Source organism: Mesocricetus auratus, unplaced genomic scaffold (assembly GCF_017639785.1).
Source record: "Mesocricetus auratus isolate SY011 unplaced genomic scaffold, BCM_Maur_2.0 Super-Scaffold_100676, whole genome shotgun sequence".
Lineage (NCBI taxonomy): Eukaryota > Metazoa > Chordata > Mammalia > Rodentia > Cricetidae > Mesocricetus > Mesocricetus auratus.
In genome coordinates, this window is record NW_024429266.1 from 131,928,271 (window position 1) to 131,956,022 (window position 27,752).

General features: G+C 45.7%; 1 protein-coding gene across 1 annotated transcript; it reads right to left on the reverse strand.

Moving 5' to 3' along the window:
• Positions 1–308: 308 nt before the first annotated feature.
• Rpia (ribose 5-phosphate isomerase A) lies at positions 309–27,176 on the reverse strand. The gene is made up of 9 exons (XM_040738138.1): positions 26,890–27,176; positions 19,351–19,411; positions 17,643–17,698; positions 10,757–10,816; positions 9,110–9,174; positions 8,352–8,420; positions 7,587–7,728; positions 5,549–5,648; positions 309–1,219 (listed from the first exon to the last, which is right to left on the reverse strand). The coding sequence occupies exons 1-9, from the start codon at positions 27,157–27,159 to the stop codon at positions 1,125–1,127; spliced, it is 918 nt and encodes a 305-aa protein (XP_040594072.1). The 5' UTR covers positions 27,160–27,176; the 3' UTR covers positions 309–1,124.
• Positions 27,177–27,752: the final 576 nt, after the last annotated feature.

The window sequence follows — 27,752 nt, forward strand, 5'->3', positions numbered from 1 at the left end:
TGAGCACTAGACTAAGGGAAAGGAAAAGTCCAGTCTCTTCTATGACTAAAGGTCAAACACAGCAGCTGAGAATGGGCAAACGTGTGCTCAACTATGCTGCCCTCAGAGAAAATCAACACCTGCAGCAAAGGTCTCTGGAACTCACAGATCCTTGTTTCAATAAAGGAGATGATAACCTGTCGGAAACAGCAGACACATTACCTGGCCTATCTCAGACTCCTAAGTGGAGCCAACTCTTATCTGACGTAAACTAGGTGAGCAAAATTAGTTTCCATTTCACTGCAAAAATCTATAGCAAAGACAAAGGGTCAAAATGGCACAACAATGTTTATTTCAACCTTCAAACAGCACAAAGAAGTGACAGCTTCTGATGCCAAATCATACAAGTTTCATTAGAGAACAAAACAATATTAACATAGAAAATCATTCAATGACAAAAACTAAGTGCTTCACATCTCACAGCAGGCAAAAGCTTCCCGCCACATGCAGGACCCCAGCAAGCCAGGGCCCCAGAGAAGGTGCATTCTCACCTGGGAGTTTAGCCCAAGTCACCACAAACCCCACTGCTCCACCCAGACGGCTGTAAACCTGATTTTAGATCGTAACTAGGATTTGGGAGTGGGACAGTGAAAACAACCAAAACAGAACAGAGTGTGGCAAGAAAGTAAACAAGGTTTCCCACAAGGCATCAGGAGACACTCGCTGCTGGCTGACTTAAGGAAATGCCATGATGTTATTTCTCAGCAAATCCAAAACCTCAGAAGCTTAGCCAACAGGTCAAGTCAAAGCATTCACAGTCAGTCCTGACCTCCTGGTTTTTTTGTTTTGTTTTGTTTTGTTTTTGGTAAATGTTTCATATAAAACATAAAATCAAGTTCTATTTTATAAAAAAACTGAATATTTTAATAGTAAAAATATATATATTTAAATTTCTTTTTAAAAAGACACATAGCAATACTTCATAAGACGGGATTTGACCACCCCTTCACCCACCCACCCGTGGCCAGCTGTCCACTCCGGCACTGTGGACAGCGATATTAGTACATTAAGGCAAAGGCTCCTGGAGAGGCATGTCCACTGTGCCTGGACTGGAGACTCAGGTGTGCACCCTGCTCCTCGCAGGGTCAGAAGGGCTTCTCCCTCACATTCACTGAGCCATCCTGCATCCCAAAGTAGACTCTCTCTGCCATGTTGATGAACAGGCCGGTGTCCACCACACCTGCAGAATGAAGAAAAGGAGCATTAAGTCCAACTTCCCAAGACAAAGCCAGCATCCAGGGTCTCTGGGAGCAAACAAACAGCACCAGACAAAACATAAAAACTAAAGCCTTGCTCTCTTACAGTAACTAAAAGCAACTAGGGTTATCTTTGCTCCTTCCTGACACCTCTTCCTCCCACTACATCATGGCTTGCTGTGTACAAAATGTGCCAGCTTCATCCCACCTTAGAGCCTCTGCTCATGCTGCTCCCCTTGCCTGACTGGTCATCGGTACAGAGTCAAGGTTAGCTGCTCCTCTTCATCCTCCCAAGTGTCTTCTACAGGGCCCTCCAAGACCACCCCTCCATATATCTTCAGTCACACCACCAAGCCCTCACAAGTATACTCCTGACAAGGGAGTCACATCAGAATAAGTCACTAAGTAAAAGACAACCCAAAAGAAAAGTGACTTATCAAGTGCTTCTTTAAAAAGCAATCCCAAAAAGCCAGTGTTTCAAAAGGCATTCATTCAAGCTCACTAGTGACGGGGCATGAAAGACTACTCAATCACCAGGGTAAGTCATGACAGTTGCCCAGATTTGTGAAGGCACAGTGCTGAGGCTTGCTGGCCAACGTCCAGCCCCAGGTTCAGTGAGAGACCTGACTCAAGTCAAAGGAAAACAGGACACACAACATCATCCTCTGGCTTCTGCACATGGGTGTACACAAGCAAAGCTATGCATATGCTCAACTGCATACTCACATGCACAGAGTAGCATGAATATATCAACACACTTGTTTGCACAGGCATACTGACAGTGGAATACTACTCAGTAATGAGAATTAACTATATATGGCCTTCATCAAAAATGTTTATAAACACACATTCTATAGCAAAATAACACGGGCCAACTATCAAAGAAAAGGATAATGAATCTAGTGTAGGAAAATAGGGACCTGCATTAGTTCCCTGTACTGGTAAACAGGTACTCTTAATGTGGGGAGCAATTTAATGTCATTTTGTAAAATGACTTGTAGGGAGAGATCTTAAGTACCTGTAGCTCTGACCATGCCTGTTTGGGTGGTCACAGGTACGTAGAAGGAATGGGGCACAAAAAAGCTGAGGGGAAATAGACATGTTCAGTTGGGGTTCCAGTCAGGTCTCAGAGAGCAGCAGAGCGTAGATTCTCAGCTTCTCACATAAGTGACTTCTCCCTAATAAAATATCATATGACATCCCTACTTTGTGTAGCTTAATATTCCTTAATAAAGACTAATCTTTTGATATGGTACTTCCATGCTCACACACAAGACTGGAAATGTAAATAACCACTATCAGGGATCTAGTTATGTCAATGATGTTACTTGGCTAAAAACTGGAACATCACCATTGTTTGAGTAAGGTCAGTCTTTTGTGAGTCACTATAGTAAGCCGAGATGAGAGAGCACAGAACACACCTGAGCACAGTGTGCCATTACTCTGGCTAAAAACTGGAACATCACCATTGTTTGAGTAAGGTCAGTCTTTTGTGAGTCACTATAGTAAGCCGAGATGAGAACACACTGAGCACGGTGTGCCATTACTCTGGTTAAAGGGAGAAGGCAGGGAAGCTTCTCAGAACAGGTCATACAATTCTTTTAGTAACACTTGCCACTGTTTACTCATAGTTTAGAATAAGGTAACTTCCAATGGGTAAGTAAAATTAGAACATCTGTGGACAGCCATCAATACACAAGTAAAATGGAGTTGAGTGACTGAAGTATGACGGTCCTGGCACAAACAGCCCGCACAACTAGAGCTTTCTGAAAATGAACAAAGCAGTGCTCCACATACATTCTGACCACCTCGAAGGCTATATGGAAGCATCAGTGCAGTAGTCTGCGGCAGATTCTGGAGCCTCCATTCAATAAAGTGCTAGGACTGACTGATCCCCTCACCCCAAAAAAACTCAAGGAAAGGCAGAGCATGCTGAATGAGGCAGAGGACAGCCCCAATGAAACACACAGAGGGACTGTTTGCTGAGTGTCTCACTTGTACAAATGCACCTGGGAATAAGCAGGAAAGCTTGCCCCATTCCTCTTTCCTGGATGTTTTCCAACAGCAAAAAGGAGAGCCAGCGACAAACCATGGATGGACCTGTTGTAACACGCCATCTTCCTCACTCTCAGTTGTAACTCTGAAGTCTCCAGGATATAGATTCTTCATGCTTAGTGAAAGGCAACGTGGAAAAAACTACCCCACTTATAACATTTCAAAGTCACAAAAGCCAAGGAAGGCCTGAGGAAGAGCAAGAGAGCCCCCTAGTGGGCAAATGGGGAACCGGACTTTCCACTCCACCCTGGGTCGGTCTGATTACCAGGCACAAGTGCACTCTGCCTACCAAGCATGACCTGCACATCATCTCCCTCCTGCCTTCTTGGCCTTTTGGAAAGGTAACACTAAGCAACAGAGTAATTTGTATGTTTTACTTAATGAATGAAGGAAAGACTGCCAGAGGCTGGACTTGGAAGAAGCTCATATAGTCATACTGGTTTCATTCCCAACTAGCACAAATAACTTAGAATCTAACAAAAAGGGGGGGAAAGTGTGGGAGGGATGGCAGTGGTGGCACATGCCTTTAATCCCAGTACTCAGAAGGCAGAGGCAGGTGGATCTCTGAGTTTGAGGCCAGCTGCTCTACAGAGTGGCAGGTCAGCTACAGAGGGGGTGCCGGTGGAAATAGAAACAAGGCCTCATGTAGCCCAGGCCGGTCTCAAACCCATTATAAAGCAAAGGAAGTCCTTCACCTCCTGATCATCCTGCCTCTACCCCCCAAGTACCAGGATTACAGGCCTGTGTCCCTACATGGCATTAATGTAGTAGCTAATTAATGACAACAGTGTATCCTTTCTCCCTAGGGCCTTTATTCATCCAGCATTGTTTTAAGTGGTGATCGTTATAACTCATTTAATCCTCAGACTAACCCTATGAGGTAGGTACTAGTATTGGCCCTTTTGCAGAGGAGAAACTTAGGCACACAGCTTGGAGCTAGGGGCTCCAAGCTCATACTGCTAAAACACAGGTAGGTTAGAATCTTTATTCGGGCAGTCTTCCCCCAGCAGCCACTCAGCCACTACACTGCAATAAACAGTTTTATCTACCTCACTACCCAGATAAGATTTAGACTATTCCTCAGCCTTGCAAGAATGATGATGCCTTTCAAATCACCTCCTCCTTTAAATCCCCTCCTACAAGCTCTGACCCTCCACATTTCTGAAGCCTGGACTCCAATTCATCTCTATTCAGCTCCCCCAACCTTCACCCAGGTAGGTCCTCAATTCCTATTTAACTACCCCTTGGCATAAAGTCTATGCTTGCATCACACGACCTCACTTCAGCATGTCACTTGGGCAAGTGAGCATTCAAGTCCAGTGTCTAAGGGCTGGAGAAATGACTCAGTGCTCAAGAGAGAATACTGTTCTTGTAGAGGACCCAAGTTCAGTTCCCAGCACCCATGCCATGTTGGAAAGCACACAACTACCTCTAAGTCCAGCTCCAGGAGAACAAATGTTCTCTTCGGGTTTCTATAGGCACCTGCACCAGAATGCACAAACTTGCACACCCATACTTAAAAATAACACCAATCTTAAAAGTTTAAGGTCAAGAGGCAGACAACCTAGGTTCCCACCTTGGCACTGAAACTATTAGACAAACCACTTAGCTGAGCTCTGGGCCTGTGCTGTCCCCTGTAACTACCTCATCCAAGTGAGAATCCAATGGAACTGTTTAGAACACTTAGCGGTGTCTAGATAATGTGATACTAATATCCAGAGCAACATCACTTCTATGAAACAGTCCCACGCCTTTCAAAGAGGAATCACTGTGAACTACACTTCTGCTATTTCTCCAACAGAATTCGCACTTTCAGTATTTGCAGGCATGGCTTCACACAGCCCTCCCCAGGTTACATCAATCTGGGAGCAATTCCATGTATAGGCCTATAGTACCTTGCCTATGATATGTAACCAGTGAATGGGGGTGAACTGAGTCGCTTTTCCCTAAGAAGATCAAAGAGGCTGCATCAAACTCGTGGAAAAGAAGGTAGGGGGCAGAATCTCTCACAGATATGGTGACCTTATTTCAAAGCAAGCACCCTCAGACTTGCCATCAGCTCCCAGGCTATCCCAATCCAAACAGACTGTAAACTACATATACATCAGCACTATTACATAAGCCAGGGGGAGGGAGATGATTCAAGTTTAACAAAACTAAGTGCTACAAAGCACACATCCATCATGCCTCTGTGGCCTGAAGAGCAGGTAGTTATGGAAGGACAGGAGACTGTGTCCAGCGAATACCACTCAGGTTACCTGGAGTCATTTTGATAGCTGTGTTCACTTCACTCCACTTGTGTACCCGGTCAAACTTCCAGTCCAGGATAAAATTCCCATTATCTGTCACCACAGGCCCCTAGAAGATAATTTTCCATGGTGACCAAGGATGAAAACACAGGTAGGCAAAGGAAAGTAAAGAGGACAACACAATAGGCTTCCTAACTGATAGGCTCTGATCCTGCTCTGTGCTTCCTAGATGGTGGTGACGTAAAGCAGCAGTGAGCACTGAGTCCTGGAGACTTGGATTAAAGTCTTAATTCTCTTAATTCTAAAGAGAAACCATTGGCTTCTCCGAACCTTGTTTCTCAAGTGGCAAAAAGGGGGACAGAGATGCAAACAGGAAGGGTTCAACGGAGAAGTTTTTAACTTAGAGTGAAAACCTCCAACAGAATGACTGCCAACATAACTACAGCTCAAAGCTTAGCATAAGCACCATCAAAAATACAAAATAAGGCTGTACTGACTTCACACATCACACCTTCCCCATCAATGTCTCACTAAAAGGACAGGGCATCTGGGCATTGGTGACATAAGCCTGTGATCCCAGCCCTCAGGAGGCAGAGGTAGTTGGATCTCTGATTTGAGGCCAGTCTGCTCTACAGATGAGTTCCAGGATAACCTGGGCTACATAGAGAAACCCTGTCTCAAAAAGAAAGGGACACACAGTCAAACAGGTATAGGGATAGAAAGTTCTCAACACCACTAGACACTAGAGAATAGGATTGTTTAGCAATAAAAATGTTGACAAACTAAACATAGGCAAGTAAGACTCCTCTGCAGCCTGGAGTAGAGCCCAGCTAAAACTATACAAAGGTAAACCAGGTGTGGTGGCTTATGTTTATAATCCCAACCCTTGGTTAGGTAGAGACAGGAGAAGAAATTCAAAGTCAACTCCAACTATACAGCAAGTTCAAAGAAGCCTGAACTATGTAGGACCCCGCTCCTCAAACAAACAAAAATTCAAGGGAAGAGGGCCGAGGCCTCTAGGAAGGCACTGTATAACCAGTTCCTAAAGTTCCTCTTGAAGAACGTCAAGAAAGCACATCAGGGCAGTTAACGATCATTTATTTTTCTCTATTTCCCAATTTTTCCTTATAGCTACACTCAGTTCCATTCATTACTTTTGGTTGTTTGTTTAAATGCAAAAGAAAAAGTTCTTTGCAACCTGAAGAGAAACATTTCTGATGGGGTGCTGTGTTCCCCTCTCCCCAAGAAAGTCTACTTCCTGCTACATTTAGGATAGAAGGAGAATGCAGGGCATATAGACCCTTTGAAATGTAGACACACCCATACCTCCCACCAAACAAAAGGCTAAAATACTACAAGAGTCAGAGTGGTAGGGCCACCGCCTGCACCCCATTTTTCTGTGACCTGCCTACTAGGCATTTCCAATGTATTTGAAAGTGTCATTTCTGACCTTCTTTGTTTTGTCTCTATACAAATTTAAAACTGTTACCTCAGTGGAATGCATAATTTGGGGTAACCTAAATCTGTATTCCCAGACCATTATTTGGCTCTAAAATAAATTATTAATAATGCTCTTTGAGATGAGAGTTGTACTCTTACAGGGATAGCCTCAAAAACGCTGAGAGGAGAAAGGAAAATATCACACTAGGGGAACCTGAAAAACTTTCTGCCCCAGAGTTTGCAGAAGACGGTGTTTAGAGGCTGCTCACTGCGCAGTCCATACAAGGTAACCCCCAGGAATGTCAGGGAGAAGCATGACCACTTTGATACAGTTGGACACACACACAAAGGTTTCAGGGGGTATGATTGGATGGACGGACAGACAGACGGACACACACACACACACACAGACACACACACACAGACACACACACACACACACAGACACACACACACACACACACACACACACACACACACACACACACACACACACACACACACACACACACACACACACACACAGGTTTCAGGGGCCTAACTGCCACAGAAAGGAGAACAGGAGCACAATGAACCAGGGATCTCGGAAACCTCCCTGGCCACTTACTGCCTTGTTGACAGCCATTCGAAGTTCCACCTCACCCCCGAACTTCTGAGTCACAGCTCGGCTCACTGGGACATAGGCCATTGGGATGACCTCAATAGGGATCCCCTTGTGCCACCGATCTCCAAGGTTCTTTGAATCTTTCCTGGAAAGAATGCCAATCAAATTAAGTAAGTTCAACGTACAACCAAATTAAGGCAAGGGGCTAACTAGACAGCTGGAGGGGAAAGGGATCAGGAACAGGGGCCTTCAGAAGTATGGGCTGCTTTACACTTGAGATAATGTGGCAAAAAACACCTGCTCTGCTGGCTTGTTGACTAACCTAGGTTTTCCTTGCTGCTATGTTCTTAAGTAAGTACATATGCAGGTATCTCTAACATGCTCAGTACAAGGGCCCGAGGCTACTTGAAAAAAAACCTGCTCGGACAGACTGGGCACAGCATAGTCACGTGTGGCTTAGCCTGACCCCAGAGGAGGGAGGATGTGCTGAGTCACTGCCTGTGGACACAGCTTGTCTTGCTTCCTGAGGCTCCCTCTGAAAACATGAGTGTCACATGCAGATGAGCTCTGCCCACAGGGTGACACTGTTTCCTCCCCAGCCCCAAACATGAGGTCTCAGCTTCATGCAAGAGTGCTGTGATAATTAGCAGGAGTCACTGCAAGGACTCCTAGAGAGCAGGTCAGCCTACAAGCTTCCTTCTCTGTACATGGGAACAAGACTTGGGACCCCATGAACCTCAGCTGGAGTGCAAAACCCTGGAACAGTACCTGAAATCAGCAATCACAATGAAATGACTGGCATAGCCAGCCACAATCTTCTCCTGGGTCAGGCAGCCTCTGACAGGGAAGAAGAAAGTGCACATTAGAGTGAGATCATCTTAATTTGATGACTAGGAGCAGACACAGGAATCCCACACCTGCTCAATCCAGGCACTTAAAGAGAAATTTGACTTCTGTTTTTAAAGAGCCACCCTCAATCCTACTGTGCTGCTTTCTAGTAAGTGGAATACAGAAACATTAGCCTGTGTCTGGTAGAAACCAAGGAAGTGGACAACGGGTCTATTCTTGCCAAGCACATCCCCTCTGAGAGAGGTCTGAGAGGCTCTGTGTTGGGGAGACATCTCTGGACATGTCCTAAGAAGACTGCCCTGTGGACTATGTGGCAGCACCCGGGCCAGACCCTGAATGGCCTGTCTCTACTGCTCCTTTGGTAATTACTTCACACATGCAGTGAGGATTACATAACATAAAAACCCATGAACACTGTCATTCTGCTGTTTCCAAATAAAGAAAGAGTTCCCCAACTGATCACAGACTTCAGAGTTTCAACACAAAAGCCACAGACCTGATCATCTAACCCAAGAATAATCAGAAATGGCAGGCTGGCTCCAAGGCATATGGTATTAATGTGCTGACAAGGAAGACAGACTCACGGGTACCCGGGACAACTGTTTACTCTGTCCTCCATTTCTGCTTTGCTAAGGGTTAGCTGAGGGTCTCTTTAACAACCAAGTCCCAATACTCACCCACCACCCTTAATGAGATTGAGCTCGGCATCCACTTCATCAGCACCATCGATGGCAAGGTCAATCTGTAAGAGAAGGGAAAGGGCAGCTTGAGCTGAGATGCTGTGCCAAACCTGATCAAACAGTAGCAGCTCATCAGGTTTCAGCAGCTCCGTTAGCTAGGCCCAGTATTTCCACTCACTAGACTAAAAAGATGCTTTGCAGGGGTCCCAAGAGAAAGGAGCTGAGGGTCAAAGGCATACACTGTCCAGCTATTACACTATATTTGCTTACTTTGCTCTCCATGAACAAAGTGGAATTGTTAGCATGCATTCCCAAAGAAGTTAAAATACTGACTCTGGGGGTGGCAGGCAAGGGCAAACATTTAAGGTATTGTAGTGTGGAACCCTCCAAAGGGCCATACACGGATATACAGCAGGACTGGAACATTAAATTCCAAGGGGAGAAGAAAGATCAATAATGAAAAGGGCAGAGTAAAACTGATCCAAAGATGGCACTAACATGAACAGATACAGGCATTTTCAAATGGACAAGAATATTGAAAGAAGACATCTCTAAAGATGACAAACATTTGATATGATCTTGATTTTGGAAACGCTTTCTGCACACAGAAATCCAGGAGGTCCTTCCCATTGTTTACCATGTACTCCATGGCATGGACCGATAGACCATGTCAAATCCCCACCCCATGCCTGCTCCACTATGCCCAAATCACTACAGGAAGTCTGGGCATCACCCACACACCCACGGCTATTATCTTCCCCTCCAATGATCCTCTCTTGGCCTGCCATGGAGCCTCTGCAGCTAAGCACAAACTTAGCCTCTTGCTACAACACTGCTCTAGAGCCTGAAGTGTACAAGTTACAAATCAGCTTCTGCCACTTAAGCAAATGGCATACATACCCTTTCCACATCCATCCACTGGGATAGTTAGAGTACCCACTGTCAAGATTAAACTAGCCCTATAACTAATGACAGCTCAGGTGGACTGGGAGACAGGGGTGCTTCTCACACTCCACAGCTTCGGTCTCTTCTGGGTGACAACCCTTGAACTTAACAGCCCTTTCCACAGTTTGCAAATGGCCAGAGCTGCCTCAGATACGACTTCTGTCTGCTCAGGTGTGAGCTATGCAGGCTGGCTTGCTTACACGAAGGGACTCTCAAGAAACAATGGACAAGTCCTGGGGCTGCCATATCTGTACTGAGCCCTAGAGGTTAAATCTCAGGGAAGCCAACTTGTACTATGCCTATACTGGAAATTAACCACCTCTTCGTTTTTTGTTTGTTTGTTTTGTTTTGTTTTGTTTTTGTGAGACAGGGTTTCTCTGTGGCTTTGGAGGCTGTCCTGAAACTAGTTCTTGTAGACCAGGATGGCCTCAACTCACAGAGATCCAGAGAGAGATCCAGAGAGAGAGAGAGAGAGATCCAGAGAGAGAGAGAGAGAGATCCAGAGAGAGAGAGAGAGAGAGAGAGAGAGAGAGAGAGAGAGAGAGAGAGATCCAGAGAGAGAGAGAGAGAGAGAGAGAGAGAGAGAGAGAGAGATCCAGAGAGAGAGAGAGAGAGAGAGAGAGAGAGAGAGAGAGAGAGAGAGAGAGAGAGAGAGAGAGAGAGAGAGAGAGAGAGAGAATCAGTCTCTCTCTGCCTTACCTCTGGGTGTTGATCCAGGTCGCTGAGGGTTAAGCCATACTGCAAGATAAGCTGCCTGGCCTGCACAGGGAAGGAAAAAACAACCACAATCATTTACTCTGAAAATATGGCAAGGGTTTGCAGAACCCTTAAAGATTAACTTAGGTTCTCTCTCATATCTAAACTCACCCTCCAACAGGTGGGAGATCTAGCCCCACAAAAAGCAATGCTCACTGCTACTTCATTTCAGGAACTGCAGCACACAGGGGAGACAGTTTCAGAGGTGAGACATGAGCTTCCGTTCCCTGCTTTAGGAAAAAATGTCAGGGTGCTCCTAAACCTTCTAACACATCTGGGAGGCTGAGACACACAGCCAATTCAAACCTAGCCTCAGCTAAAACAACGATGTCATGTCTCAAGAGACCAAGGACTGGGAATGGAGCTCTCTACGCTGGGCATTTTCCTGGCATGCCAAAGGCCTCAGGTTAAACCCTAGCATGGACAGAGGTAGGGAGCTAAAATAAGACCCAAATTCACAAAACACAAGATCCAGGATGCTGAGGCAGGAGGACTTCAAGAATGAGAAATCATCAGGATCCCAGGGAACTACAGTTTGCTTCCTCACCCCAGACCTTTGTTTCATCTGCCAACACCCAAGACTCTCTCTGCCTGAAAACCATGCAGGCCAGGGAATCAGATCCTCCTGGCAGACACAGCTTTCCTCCCCTCTGTGGCCCTTCTCAGAGCCCACCCCACTGTTCTACACTGGGGGAAGGAGGGGCTGCAACTTTATGACCAGCAGGGAAACTATCAGGGTGAGTTCAGCATCACTTGTTCAAACTTCCAGAGTCTGACACCAGCTCTTTTATTTTAGCCATATTTTAAATACAGCACTCAGCCCCATGAGCATAATAGTATATAAGACACGTTTACACTGAAATTTTTTTCGAGACAGGGCTTCTCTGTGGCTTTGGTGGCTGACCTGGAACTAGCTCTTGTAGAACAGGCTGGTCTCGAACTCAGAAATCCACCTGTCTCTGCCTCCCGTGTGCTGGGATTAAACGTGTGCACCACCACCGCCCAGCTACACTGAAACTCTTTATAAAATACATCTGGCTTCTGTCATAAAGATGGGTACTGTTGACTCAGAGATGGTGCCCAGGATATAGGATATATGGAAAATTGGTAAAATAATGCCTGTGGGTGTCAGGATTGGCCTGACCCTAGAATAACAGAAATCATGGCCTTAAAATGACACAGAAGTCACTTAGGCTGTTATAAAGTACTAGTGACATCACTCATAAAGATGGGCTTTATGGCCTAGAAGCAAGCAATGCTCAAGATTTAAGTGCAAAGCATCCTGGATACATAAAGTATAAATTCTGGGGGATATAAGTAAAGTTGGCTCTACAGATAACAAAGGATCACCAAGTTGTAATCCACTCTTTCCCAGCTTTCCGGAAGAACAGGTAAGCATCTAAGAACAGGTAAGCATCTTCTTCCTTTGAGGAGATACTGGCATGTTTAGCCTTTCCTGGCTTCTCCAGAGCTTATCTGTGTGCCCTCTATGCCATCCTGTAGTGATATATTATTAATGATTTATTAAAGCTTGTCTGAGAAAGCAAAGTCAGTCACAAGCTATAGAAGCCAGGAATACACCTTTAATCCCAGCAGCCAGAAGTTAGGAAGTGGTGGCACACACCTTTAATCCTAGGAATCAGAATTAAGAAAGACAGATCTCTGAGTTCAAGACCACCAAGGGATACATGAGATTGAATCAGTCTAAAAGAGTAACAGATCACATGCCTTTAATCCCAGGGATTAAAAGATATAAAAGATAGAAGCAGGGCTTCAGTTCCAGTAGGAGGCATTCATTCTCCAGCCACCCTGAGGAGAGGCATCAGTTTGAGACTTGGTGAAGAGATCATGTGGGGATCAGCCGTTTCAGCCTGAGCTAGAGGTGACAGCTAGTGACCAGCTGCTTTGCTTCCCTGATCTTCAGCTGGAACCACAATATCTGTCCAGTATGTCAACTCACAATACTATGAACAAGTTCCACCCAGGATCCCCAGGAGCCACTCAGAAGCACTCCCTACCAGGCACCCCACAGCCACCACACTCTAAGATCCAGAGGGGGAAACAGGAACCAAGGAATGAACGGCTTACCCAACAAAGACAAGACCAGATATTAACACCAAGAATTACAATCATCCCAAACCCAGATGCCCAGGCACCAGAGTAGAAATACAACCAATAACAGCCAGGACAGTATGTCTCCCCTAAGGCCCAGAAACCTCAATTACTACAGTAGGCGCTGAAACGAAATATGGATGGAACACAAGACAAGGACTTCAAAATATATGATCGGGAACCTTAAAGAGGGTATGAAATAAAACTCTGAAAAAGCAGTTCAAGAACATGAAAAGTAGGAACAGAATCAATAAAGAAAACACAAACTGAAAGAAACTGGAAATGGAAAATTTAGAAACTTGAAGAGGAACCTCAGAGGTAAGTCTCACCAAAAGAATTCAAGAGCAATTTACTATATCCCCTAGCGAAATGGAAGCAGTAATTAAATCCCAAGCAAAAAAAGCCCAATGCTAGATTTTAGAACAGAATTCTACCAGTCTTTCAAAGGAGAATTAACATCAAAACTTCTCAAATTATTCTACAAAACAGAAACATAGGAAACATTGCCCGATTCATTCCACAAGGCAATTATCCTGATGCCCAAATCACATAAAGACCCAACCAAAAATGAGAATTCAGATCAATTCCCCTTGTGAACAGAGGCAAAAATTCTCAATAAAATATTTGTAAAACAAATCCAAAAACACATCATAAAGATCATCCACCTTGATCAACTAGGCTTCATCCTAGAGATACAGGGATGGTTTAATATACACAAATCAATAAATATAATCCACCACAAAAAATCCATGTCTATCGCCGGGCATAAAACTTAAGTCTAAATGAATCAAAGACCTCCACATAAATCCAGCCACACTGAACCTGTTAGAACAGAAAGTGGGAGGTACCCTTGAATGAATTGGTACAGGAGGCTGCTTCCTGAACATAACACCAGTAACACAAACACTGAGATCCATAGTTAACAAATGGGACCTCCTGAAACTGAGAAGCTTCTGTAAAGCAAAGGACACAGTAGGCAAGGCAAAAAGATACCCCACAGATTGGGAAAAGATATTCACTAACCCCACATCTGACAGAGGACTGATCTTCAAAATTTACAAAGAACTCAAGAAGCAAGTCTCCAAACAAAGGACCCAATTAAAAAGTGGGGGACTGAACTAAATAGAGAATTCTCAATAGGAGTATAAAATGGCTGAGAGACCCTTGAGAAAGTGCTCAACACATCATTAGCCATTAGGGAAATGCTAATCAAAGCAACTCTGAGATTTCATCTTACTCCTGTCAGAATGGCTAAAATCAAAAACACCAATGACAGTTTGTGCTGGAGAGGATATGGAGAAAGGGGAACACTCCTCCACTGCTGGTGGGAGGGCCAACTCGTACAGCCACTATGGAAATCAAGAAAATGGGAATCAGTCTACCATAAGACCCAGCAATTCCACTCTTAGGCACATACCCAAAAGATGCCTATTCAAACAAGGATGTCTGTTCCACTATGTTCATAGCAGCATCATATATAATAGCTAGGTCCTGGAAGCAACCTAGATGCCCCACAATTGAAGAGTGGATAGAGAAAATGTGGTATATTTACACAATGGAGTACTACTCAGCAGAGAAAAACAACGGAGTCTTTTGTAGGCAAATGGATGGTACTAGAGGAAACCATCCTCAGTGAGGTAACCCAGACACAAAAAGACAAACATGGTATGTACTCACTCATATATGGATTTTAGATATGGGTCAGGGGAGTGTCAGCCTACAATTCCAGTGCCAGTGAGTCTGGGAAACAAGGAGGTTCCCAAGAGACATGCATGATACCCCAGAAGTGGAATGAGGCAAGATCTCCTGAGCAGACTGGGAACATCGGGGGAGGGGAGAGGGAACCAAGAAAAAGAGGGGGGATAAGAAGAGGATAGAAGAAGGCATGAGGGAGCAGGAAGGTTGAGTCGAGGTAAGAATAGAGGAGAGCAGGATGAGAGATACCCTAGTAGATTCAGTCACTATAGGCTTGAGGAGAGAGCTGACACTAGTGAGATCTCCAGAGTTCTACATGGATAACACCAACTGGCAAACTAAGCAATAGTGGAGAGACTACACTAATAGCTCCTCCTTGATGGTAAGGTTGATGACTAAACCTATATGCCATCCTAGAACCTTCATCCAGGGACTGATGGAAGCAGAGACAGATACCCACAGCTAAACACTGAACTGCAGAGATGGAGGAGTGATGAGCAAAGGGGTCAAGACCATGAGGTGAAACCCACAAAGACAGCTGACCGGATAAGGAGGAGCTCTTAAATCCCAGACTGATGGCTGAGAGGCCAACAGGGGACTGATCCAGATTCCATGAATGTAGTGCCAGTGAGGCAGCCACAGAAATCACTGGGGCCTTGGTTAGTAGATCAGGGTTTACCATGGTATATGAATCTTTGGGAGCCCATTCCAAATAGAGGGATGCTCTCTCAGCCTGGACACATGGGGAAGAGCCCAGGTCCTTCCCTGGATGCAATGACAGACTTTGGAGATTCCCCCCAAGGAGGGCCTCACCCTCCCTGGGGAATGATGTGGGGATTGGGTGGGGGGCTGGGAGGGCCGGTGGAGGAACAAGGGAGGAAGCGTGGGAGAGGGAGCTGGGATTGGCATGTGAAGCATTCATGTTTCTAATTTAAATAAAAACATACTGAGGGAAAAAAAACAGAATGAAAGACAAAAAATGGCATGATCATTAGATGCAGAAAAGGCCTTTGACATACTCCAATATGGAGAGACTAGGGATACAAAGGACATACCTCAAAATAATAAAGGCAGTTTACAGCCATAGCCAACATCCCTTAAATGGAGAGAAACTCAAAGCAATTCCTCAAAAATCAGAACAAGACAAGGCTGTCCACTCCATACCTATTCAATATAGTACTTGAAGTCTTAGAGCAATAAGACACCTGAAGATGATCAAAAGGATACAAATTACAAAGGAAGAAGTATCTTTAACTATAGATAATAGCATACATAAGAGACCTGAACCCAGCACTTGGGAGGCAGAGGCAGGCGGATCTCTGTGAGTTCGAGGCCAGCCTGGTCTACAAGAGCTAGTTCCAGGACAGCCTCCAAAGCTACAGAGAAACCCTGTCTCGAAAAACCAAAAAAAAAAAAAAAGAGAGAGAGAGAGACCTGAAAAAAACTCTACCAGGAAACTACTACAGCTGATAAAATACTTTCAGCAAAGTAGCAGAGCACAAAGTCAATATACATAAATTAGTAGCCCTGAAGGGACAACAGCCCACTTGAGCATGGCTCTAGCAGGCCTTGCCTTCTCCAATTCCCTCTGCCTTGCAGAAAGAAAGAAAAAGAGAGGGAGGGAGGGAGGGAGGGAGGGAGGGAGGGAGGGAGGGAGGGAGGGAGGGAGGGAGGGAGGGAGGGGGTCTACTTCCTTATTTGGCTACTGTCTCTTCCTGAGGCTGACTACCAAAGTTCATCAACCAAAGCATTAAAGTCTAGCAATCAAAAGGCCCCTTTTGTTTACCTAATTGACATGCCCAGTCACAATACACCACCACATCCTACCCCATTCTAACACAGACCTTCCCTTTTTTCTCTAACTAAAAATTGTAAGGCCATTTGCTGCTGTTCTTCTGCCTGAGTCAGAAAGCAACCACTGTAACTTTTCTTCCTCTTTCACTTGCTTAGTTAGAGCTAATATCCCAGGATATCTTATATTAATTATTTAAGGCTTTTGTAAAAGGTGTTCTCCCTAATTTCTTTGTCAGTCTGTTTGTATATAGGAGCAGTGGGGGCTCCCTCTCAAACCCAGATTAGGCACAAACCACACCCAAACACCTGCTTTTGCAGGGTTTTAGCCCAACCACGGAAGGCTAAACTGTGTCTGGGAAGGGTGAGTGCACCACTTGCCCTTTCCTTCCTCTCCCAGGATCAGATGCAGCAGGGAGTCTAGTCAAGCAGGAACTCAATTATTGCCCCACAGCAAGCATCTTTTAAAGCAACAAACAGGAGAGGGGAAAACAGCCAGCCAATGGTTTTAAAGGTCAGGCTATCAGGCACGTAGGCGCCCTATGCTTTACCTAGTGAACACGAGCTGTTCATGCAGTGACCTCATCTGGTCAATCTCAGCAACCAATCACCCTTTTTTGTAAACATCTCAGGACTCACCCTGACTTCCCCTCGGCACCATCTTTAACTAATGTGCCCTTCAGAGAGATCCTTTACCGAGGTGCAGAGGACTCTCATTATGAAGGAAGTTGGGCATACCACACTGAGGAGAAGTAACGAGCCACATGGCAGTACATAGATAAATATAAGTGAATTTAAGTTTTAAGAGCTGGTTGGGAACAAGCCTAAGCTAAGGCCAAACTTCCATAATTAATGAAAAGTCATTCTGGAGCTGGCAGTCCAAAGAAAGTCCGACTACAAGCCACTATGGAAATGAGTGTAGCTGTTAAAACAGAAAGACGGGAATGATCTACCCCAAGATCCAGCTATATCACTCATGGGCCTATACCCAAAAGATGCTCATCCTACCATAGAGATAGTGGATCAAGAGTTCAAGGTCAAAACTGCTCTACAATGAGTTCTAGGTCATTCAAAGCTATACTGAGACCCTGTCTCAAAAAAATTACACCACCAAAGAGCTTGATCAGCTCCCTTCCTGCGCCTGGCTCTTCAAGGAAAACAACCCTGATGACAAGACAAAGACCTGGCAGCAGAGGTTAAGACACACAAGGGAACACAGGACATGGCGTACCTGGAAGGACGTGGGGATGCAGATGAGGTCCAGATTCTCTTGCTTCACTCTTTCAGCTGTGGAAACAAGAGTCACACTGGTAGTGCTTCATTCTCCACACCTGACAACCTGTGTGTTTCTCAATCCAACCAAAGGGGAGAGGCCTATCCACTGACAGCTGACTATGTTCCCATCTTTGATGAAAAAGCTAGTAACCTGACTTCATACCTCAGAAGACAGAGACACCAGAGAGCCTGCAGACAAACACTGACCACAGAGAAGGCCATTTCAGTCATACTGCTGCTGTGTGTCTGCAACTTGATAAAAGTTGTGTATATATCAACCTTTTACCTCTCGGGCTGTCAGGACTTAAAAGTTGTAACTGTCACCCCTACTTTACACATGAGGAACAGAGGCACCGAGAAGTAAAGTACCTTGGTAGTCACACAGCTAACCAGTGGCTGGAATATGGTCCTTAGTGCTCTTTCTTTCCTCCTTTTTCTTTTTTTTTTGGGGGGGGGGCTCAACAGAGGGTTTCTGTGTGGCCCTAGCTGTCTTGAAACTCTGTAGACCCAGCTGGCCATGAATTCAAGAGATCCACCTGCCTCTGCTTCCCCATTGCTGGGATTAAAGGTGTGGTTGGCCACCTACTTTTCAATCTAAACTATAATCCTTTTCCATGAAAATATCAGAACTTCACTCTGCATTAATAAGATATAAGGATTTATAGGTCCCAGAGGATGATTAAAGGTACCTATTAATTTCAAGTGTTCATTTTAAACTTTCAGGAAATTTTTGGGGGGGGGAGTTCAAGTCAGGGTTTCTCTGTATTGCTGTGGAGCCTTGTGCTGGAACTCACTCTGTAGACCAGGCTGGCCTAAAACTCAGAGATCCGCCTGCCTCTGCCTCTGCCTCCCGAGTGCTGGGATTAAAGGCGTGCACCAAGTCTTTTTAATCAAGTCTGTCTCTTGGCAGGCTTAGATGTCACTCCTGTGAATTCACAGTAATTCCTATGCCATAAAATTCTCCATATACAGGGTTAAAGTTAGATGTACTGGTCACTAAATCTCCCATCAGCCATCACCTCCATAACACAGCCACTTCCCAGTCACAACAGTAATCTGGGTTTTGCCTCCTGGGCCCTGACCCTTGACACCTGTCAAAGATGGGCATTTGGAAAAGCCTCTTCCAGGCTTTGTTTTTACCAACAAAGAACAGGGTAGTAGAACCTGTTGTGCAACCACGGGAGTTGATAATGTCTGAGTTTCTCCTAAGTACAGACAGGACCCAATCAGAGTGAAGTCAACACCTACAAAACCAGCCAACAACTACAGGAGCCTCATCCTTGCTAGGGTCATAGACGGGACACTGTGACCTCAATGTGTTTGCCTGAGAAACACACAGGCTTCAGAGGATGCCTGAGAACACATACAGGAACCCTGATGGGTGTGCACCATCAAATTCTGCTAAGGTCTCACCTAAGTCAGTTCCTCCCCTCCAGCTAAACATGGTAAACATAGGCAGGGCTCTCCTGAAGTCACTGAAGAGAGCCAAGGATCTCTCTTTCCTAAGAAGAGAAACACTCAACTAACCTCAGGTGAACAGCTCTGCAAAGCTGGGCTGGATGGGAGCTAAGACAAAACCAAACCTTTGCCCATTCCCTCCCTTTCCGCCACCTCCTACCCCAGGAAGACACAAGAAACATCCAGTAAACAATCCGAGAACATACCTATTCGCTGCACAGCATGGACAATTGTAGAACCACTTCCAATTCCCAGTACTTGGTTATTCTGCCAAAAAGAGGAAAGGAAAAACAAAATTCATTAAAAGTAGTTGTACTCCCTTGGACTAGACTTATAGCAATGAAATCATGAACAACAGTTCACTAGCACAGGTGCAAGACAGGTAGGCACTATGCCTACTTCACAGACATGTAACCACTGAACCTGGAGCTGTACTTTATCCTGCTATCCAGCTGACAGAGCCCTCTTCTTCCCTTTCTGACACTGCTACCATCCCCATTTAACCATTCCTCCCTACCCACAGCCCATATGAATAACTGGCTCAATTATTCTACGTTAACTGAATAAGCTGGCCTCACAGAACTGGCCTATAAAAAAAAACAGTAATTAAAGATCCCTGGCCAATCCAAGGGAGGAAATGAGAAAGCAATGGAGGAGAGGAGGGAAGGAGGGAGAACGGCCTGGGTGGAAAGCTGGGCTTTCTGGCTGCCTTTTTGCACAAGCTCAAGTCTCCAGAAGGCAGGGACTACCATCTTCATAGAAATCTCAGGGAAACATCATGCATACAATCCAGAGCTCTGCCAGAGTCAGTAAGAAAAAGGAGAGTAGGAAGAGACTTCAGAAGTCAATATTCCTTCTGTCCGGCTAACACCAAGGGGCCCTACTCTGCATGGGAAGAGAATGAAAAGCTTAGAAGTCTTCACAGGCAGAGCACTTCTGTAGCCAGAGCCCGGGCTGGAAGCTTGACTCTATGAGGACTGACATGCTAGGCCCCACCAAAGATGCAGGTGTAATGGTGAAAAGGCAGGAAAGGATCTTACTCAACATAATTACACTGAAAAGAGAAAACCAAGCTTTCAGTCATCTTCAGGGCACTGACTGATTTTACACAGGGGAGTGGGAGGACAAGAGACACATCATTAAGCAATGCTGGTCAAACTCTGGACTGTTTGATCACTGTCTCAGCAAAGATTCTACAAGGTGCTTCAAAGATATCCTCATTGCTGAAGGAAACATCCAAGCTGAAATGACAGCTCCTACTTGAGGGTGACTTCATTATAGAGTGATCTGCCTAGCTTCCATCATTCCTGAAACACAGCTCTAGGTAAATGACTGGAGACTTCCAGGTGTGTTTGAGGTCTGGAAGAACTGATGGCAGTAAGTTGCTCCATTACCTTCACTCTTGAAGCAGGATGAGACAAATAGCACTGGTTTTTAGACCAACACTCCATGAATGATTAACATGCCCATGTGCATAATTAAGCAAGTGCTTAACTCAAAGTAAAGGGCACAGATACAGATAGAGACAGAAGATGATGGGGCTTTTATTCTGCTTTTAGTCTCACCTTATGGACCCTTAGCAAGAAGTAGTCTCTTTAGAATCTGTTCTGCCTGCCAAATACAAAGGACAGTAAACACATGCCCCAACACTAAGTCTGCCATCCTAAGAAGAGAAGATACCTATGATCAGAGGGTAGACCACAAAGAAAAAAACCAAACAGGGACACTAACAATCAAAGCAAACATGGAGCTTGGTTCCTAAGCAACTTCCTAGGAACACCCTCCTTCAGGCTAAGGCAAAACCACCAACCAGAGCAGCAGCTAACACTGAACACTGCCTAGAACAGTGGTTCTCAACCTGTGGATAGAGAGCCTTTGGGGGGTTGAAAGACCCTTTCACAGAGTCACATCAGCAGCATTGGGAAGGTTGAGAACCACTGGCCTAAGATCTACACTTGCCTTCCACCAAAAAGCAATACCACCTAGGTGGTAGTGGCACTTAACCTTTAATCCCAGCACTCAGGACGCAGAGGCAGGTGGATCTCTGAGTTTGAGGCCAGCCTGGTCTACAGAGTGAGTTCTAGGACAGCCAGGGCTGTTATATAGAGAAACCTTGTTTCAATAAAAAACAAGAAGCAGCCGGGCGTTGGTGGCGCACACCTTTAATCCCAGCACTCGGGAGGCAGAGGCAGGCGGATCTCTGTGAGTTCGAGACCAGCCTGGACTACCAAGTGAGTTCCAGGACAGCCTCAGAGAAACCCTGTCTCGAAAAACCAAAAAAAAAACAAGAAGCAATACCAAGAGAACCTGCATGTCTTAATATAAAGCATAGTTTCACAATGACCCCTATGACCTAGAGACCCACTGGCTCACTCCAAATATTCATGCAACACTGCAAGTAAGAACTGACTACTTGCTGGGCCTTGGTGGCACACGCCTTTAATCCCAGCACTGAGGAGGCAGAGGCAGGCGGATCTCTGAGTTCCAGGACAGCCTGGTCTACAAGAGCTAGTTCCAGGACAGCCTCCAAAGCCACAGAGAAACCCTGTCTCGAGGGGTGGGGAGAACTGAAGTAAGCCAAAAGTTACTAGATCCCTTCAACAGAATTCTGCCACGTGCCTGTACTATTCCATCCTACAAGAGTGTGTGGAATTTGACAGTTCCATAGACTGACTTCAACCTGTAGAAAACTGTTAGCAAATCTTGCCCATGAAATTCAATTCATTGTGTTCCATGAGATGCAACTGGTTATTATCCCGCATTATACAATAAATTCTAATCTTTAGAAATCATTTAATTTTATTCCTGTAGCATTAATTTAATGAGTTGAATAAAATGTAGACATAACAGTTAATGTCCTTATGTTACCTTACAAAGAAAATCATCTTATATAACCCTATCAACCGCACACAACCTCACTTTACACAATTCAAGATTTAGACCGCTGAAAGAGCACTGCATCTCAAATTTCTTAGAGTGGAACAACTATTAGCAATTCACTTGGCAAGGAAAAGACCATTGTGAAATTTCCTCGTAGGAGGAAGAAACTAAGGGCTGCAGCTAAAACGTCTCATCCCCCACAGTACAAGAGCCACAGTAATGTGCAGGTCCAGAGTCCCACAGTCCCAGAGTCCCAGAGTCCCATGCTTCATTTGGTCCTTCTCAAAATCAGACTACATCTAAAACTAAGATGGAAAAGGACCAACAAGTACAAAGACTTTAGAAAAACGAATCAAATCCTAACGGCAATCACACACTTAACACACTAAAAATGTTTCTAGCTGGGCCTCTCCTACCTACCTAAGTCTACATAAGACTTTATCCATCATTTTCTGTGGGGTTTTTTGGGGGGGGGAATCTCTTCAGATTGATAAAGAAGTCCACAAGACAGAGTTAAAAGCCCCTTAAATGGTAACACTGTACAAGCTGTGGGGTTTTTAATTAAGGAATGGGGGGTCGGAATAGTCTACTGTCACAAGGAAATCCTAACTTAAGTTTAAGGAAGACGCAGGTACTTGAGGCAGTCATCCTTGGCCAATCCAGTCTCTGTCAGGAACTGGGCTGTGTTTTGCCTGCTCACCCTGTAGCTGAGTTTTCTCCACACGATAGACGCTTGTGACAGCGCCATTGTGGGCAAACTTCCTGCCCACCTATTTTATCATGATCATGTCCCACCTGGGACAGTACAGTAAGCATCCTCCTGAGGTTTCTCTGTTGAATTCTTGTACAGAGACTCCTCAGTGCTGACAGGAAGCAGGCCATCACCCTTACTTGCACCAGCAAAGCGGGGAAGAGTAGAGGATCTGGATATAGGACACATAATAGGATTCCTTTTCCTTGGTGGAAACAGCCTGACACAGGTGGCGGCTGCAGGAGGGGTGAGCACTAGAAGTGAGAGAGACTATTTCTGTGGGATGCTTGCAAGTTTATTGAGACAGGGTCTCAAGCCAGGCGTTGGTGGCACAGGCCTTTAATCCCAGCACTTGGGAGGCAGAGATAAATGGATCTCTGAGTTCCAGGCCAGCCTGGTCTACCGAGTGAATTCCAGGACAGGCTCCAAAACAATACTGAGAAATCCTGTCTCAGGGAAGAAAATAAAGAGAGACAGAGAGAGACAGGGTCTCACTAGGTAGCTCTGGCTGCCACGGAACTATGTAGACCAGGCTAGTCTCAAGCTCACAGAGATCTGTCTGCCTCTGCCTCTCAAGTGCTGCAGTTAAATGTTTCCAATCAGGTAGAAGCCTAGATTAACAAACAGTTCCAAACTCAAAGACACCAAAAGGCTTAGCCCACCAGAACCAATCTTACAGATTTCACCTGCCAGTATGCTTTCACAGGAGCAAAGAGCCTAATAAAGTTATCAGCTGTCCATACAAACCCAAAAATGCAAAGGACTCACATAAGTAAAGGAAAATAACACAAAACATTTAAAACAACTAAATACTCAAGATATAAAGTATTCAAATTATGGTGAGCATCTCCATTTTTTTTTTTTGAGACAAGGTTTCTCTGTATAACAGTCCTGGCTGTCCTAGAACTCATTCTGTAGAACAGGCTATCCTCGAACTAAATGAGATTTGTTTGCCTCTGCCTCCTGAGTGCTGGAATTAAAGGCGTGTACCACCACCACCCAGCCTAACATCTCCATTTCTTGTTTTTTTTTTTTTGTTTTTGTTTGTTTTTTCAAGACAGGGTTTCTCTGTATTGTTTTGGAGGCTGTCCTAGAACTCCCTCTGTAGACCAGGCTGGCCTTGAACTCACAGAGATCTGCCTGCCTCTGCCTCCCAAGTGCTGGGATTAAAGGCCTGCACCACCAAACTTAACCTGACCTTCACTTTTGACCTGATGCTGAGAATCTGATTATCAGACTCCTCATTAACTAACTCATGTTGCTCCCAGGAGTCAAGCAGCACTCAGATGAACCTAGTACATCAGACAAGCTCTACTCTGTAAAATGAACTGCAGGGCCTGCTACCTTAAAACAAAATGATATGAGACAGGAGTCTGCGGCCTAGTCAAAACCAACTAGAAATGGCCAACGGCTACCTGCAAACTGGCCCAACAGCTGACAGCCCTAATGGACAATGCTAAACAGTGTAGTGCCCAATGGAGTGATCTCAAAAATCCATGAGACTGGCTCTGGTGGGCTAAGCCCTGGCAGGTATTTGATGAGTCTGGAATGGTGTTAGTAAAACAGGCTTCCACAAGGCTGAAAACACTGAAATCACTAGGTGTGGTAGTCCACACCTTTAATCCCAGCACTTGAAAGGTAGTGGCAGGCAAAATCTGAGTTTGAGATCAGCCTGGTCTACACAGTGAATTCCAGAGCAACCAGGGCTATCTAGTGAGACTGTCTCAAAAAACAAAATACTAATAGTACTAATAATAATATGAATACTTTCCTCAGGCTAAGTCAGTCTCAACACAAAACCCAGGCCTCACAGAGAGCAAAGGATGAAGCAACAGACCATGAGGACAGCACAGACATGCACAGTAACACGTCCAAGATAACTACATTTTTTTAGGATCAGGCACGTCTGGACCTGGTGACAAACATTCAATTGAGAATTCTGAGTTTTACAACCACTGAAATAGAAACAGTCAGTGGAGGTTGGGGAGACTAGAAACCCCAAACTCAGCGCCTAGGAAAAGGGCCACCATAAAATAACCTACAACCGCCATATCAGTGTTCACCTCTACACAACCCAATGAACACTGCCTAAGCAGGTCTCACTGCACTCAACACTGAATGGGCAGATGACAATAACTCTTCTCCCAGAGCTCATGGGGAGTTAGGCAAGAGAAATGCACAGAGGACTAGAGCATAGGTCACAAGTGTCTGGAGTCAAACAACTGAAGGAAGCCGAGTGTGATGCCACATACCTATAATGCCATCACTTGGGCGGTAGAATCAGAGCATGTGGCTGTGCGGTGGTGCACACCTTTAATCCCAGCACTCAAGGCGTATCAAGTTCCTGGCAAGCTGCTAGCCAGCCTGAGTCTCCAAACAGGAAGAGGAAATTATCCTCTCCTACTATCCTTAGGAAGCCAAGGAAAAACTGGAAGTAAATAGTAAGGTCCTTGGAATCAAACCCTACAGGACAAACAACAATATTTCAACAGACAGCCCGAGCCGGTCTGTGGTGGCACACGTCTTTAATCCCAGCACTGGTTAGGCAGAGGCAGGTGGATCTCTGAGTTCGAGGTCAGCCTGGTCTACAGTGTGCCAGGACAGGCTCCAAAACCACAGAGAAACCCTGTCTCAAAAAAAAAAAAAAAATAGAGATCCCCCAAGGATTCCCTGGTAACTTCTTTGAGTATGGCTAGAATCCAGTGTTTGGGGGTTCTAACATGAGAAGGAGGCTTGTGGATTTTTTTTGTTTTTTGTTTTGGTTTTGTTTTGTTTTGTTTTTGTTTTTCAAGACAGGGTTTCTCTGTATTGTTTTGGAGCCTGTCCTGGAACTCGCTTGGTAGACCAGGTTGGTCTCGAACTCAGAGATCCACCTGCCTCTGCTGGGATTAAAGGCGGGATTAAAGGCATGGGCCACCACGGCCCGGCGCTTGTGGATTTTTAATTTAATCAAATACATAACTATAAAGCAAAGGTCAAGGAGACATGTACCACTAAACATTAACAGAATAATTAGATAATGGGCTCTCCTAAGGTATAGATTTCATTTACCAATCTATTAAGTCACTTCATGAAGGTATCTTGAAATTTCACTTTACTGTCCCTTTTTTACAGCTCTGGCACTGAATTCCAAACAGAGCCAAATCACACATTTTACATTCATACTCATACCCTAAACCCTCTTAAAATCCTATGCTAACTAGAGGAGCAAAAAAGCTACACCAGAACAGAAGAGCACGGGAACCCTGCCTGAAACAAGAGTGGCGTAGAACAGGAGGGAGCCAGAGGTTATCAGACCCTGTCCCACCCATTCAGGCTGCCCTCGCTCTTGGCAGGAAGAAAGAAAGATCTCTAAGAACATCATCTTTGCAAAGTAACTTTGTGTAGCACAGCAATAACAACCGAAAGAGGAAAAAAACTTCCTTTTATGGAAAAGTGGATTCTGATAGCCCTATCTAAGAAGTAGGAAACTAGATCAGGAAACTCCACCACAGGGCAGCAGAAATAACACAGTTAAGATAATACGGGGCATCAAACCCAAGTACACTAAGAGTCCACTCACAGCACCACACCCGCCACTTAACAAGCCAAGTGGGGACAGCCTCACTGAGTAACTGTTAAACATCTGGACCCCACCTAAAGAACAGCACCTCCAGGGGTCGTGCCCACCCGGCCCTGTCAACAGCAAGGCTTAACTGGATGGCTCCTATGTAAAGACTGCACGTAGGAGGAGTTAATAGGCTTGGAGTAGAATTTCAAAACTCTGCAAACCAGTTCTCAGTGGCTTCCCGGTGAGAAGTGAAGAACTCGAGGCAGCCTCAGGGCTCACCATTTTCAATGGGCTGATTAGGACTAGGCAGGCATTGAACAACCTGACAGACTCTAAACAGGGTAATGCCAGGCTCCTTGGTGCACTCAGTTCCAGCCGGACAGGAGACCTTTGCGGGGGGAAGACTCTATTTGGGGGAGAGCTGACACCCACCGATTCGACGTCAAGAAAGGTCTCGTGAATGCAGATACAAGGCTCACCCTCTCCCCTCTCCTGCAGCCCCCGCCCTTTCAGGCGTCAGGCGCAGCGCAGCACGAAGCCATCACGCCGCCACAAGCTACCCACCTTCACGTGGTTCTCCACCGCCGTCCGGCTCGCCAGCTTCTTAGCCTCCTCGGCCTTGGACATCGTGGAGGGCGCTGGGCCGCCCGTGCTCGAGCCTCCCTTGTTGCCGTGGGTCTCAGAATGTGCACGCCCCGGCAGTTGCACATGGGAGCCCGAGAGGCCCCAGTTGTTCCCGCCCCCGCCCCCGCCCGAGGCCGCGCCCCCGGCCCGCCCGGGCAGTGGGGCCAGGACCCGCCCGTAGAGGGTGCTGAAGGGCCCGGGGCGCTGCATCCCGCCGCCTCGCTCCAGCCTCTGCGGCCGCCCCGCCCCCAACGCCTCCGGAAATCGACTCGGTGGCGCAACCCAATCCGCGCGCATTGCTGGAGCGCATGCTGCTGGGAAATGTAGTCCTGAGACGTCAGCGGCCTCAAGCCTCGCGGCAATCTGGACTACAAGCCCCACAATGCCCACGACCTAATGTACAAATCGCCCGCCTTGACTCCCGCCTATCTGTACCGAAGGTCGGGAGAACAGCTGTCTAGAAAGCCAACAACTGCCTACCCTGAAGTAAAGTGTCTACACCGTTAGGTGAACTCCAAGAACTTTTCTGGCTGTGAAGAAAAGAGACCTGTTGAAACTTGTTTTCCCCAGAAAATACCGTATTGTGGGTCAAGTCCTAACAACACAACGACTTTCCTTTAATTGCATTTTGTTACTTAAGTTGTGCTTTGTGTGCATGAGTGCAGGCTTGTGTAGGTCAGAGGACAACTTGTAGGAGTCCCATTATCTAACAACCTGGGTAGCGGGGGATCGAACACCTATGTCAGTTTTTTACTGGCTGAGGCGCCTCACCTCACAGCCTTAAAGACTCACTCCTAGGTGAC

Bases quoted from the DNA above. Each gene is read 5' to 3' on its own strand.
- Rpia (XM_040738138.1), bottom strand. From the start codon at position 27,159: ATGCAGCGCCCCGGGCCCTTCAGCACCCTCTACGGGCGGGTCCTGGCC. The intron at 17,699-19,350 runs GTATGTTCTCGG...TTGTTTCCACAG, and splicing joins CCATGCTGTGCAGCGAATAG to CTGAAAGAGTGAAGCAAGAG. The intron at 5,649-7,586 runs GTAAGTGGCCAG...ATTATCTTCTAG, and splicing joins GAATGGCTGTCAACAAGGCA to GGGCCTGTGGTGACAGATAA.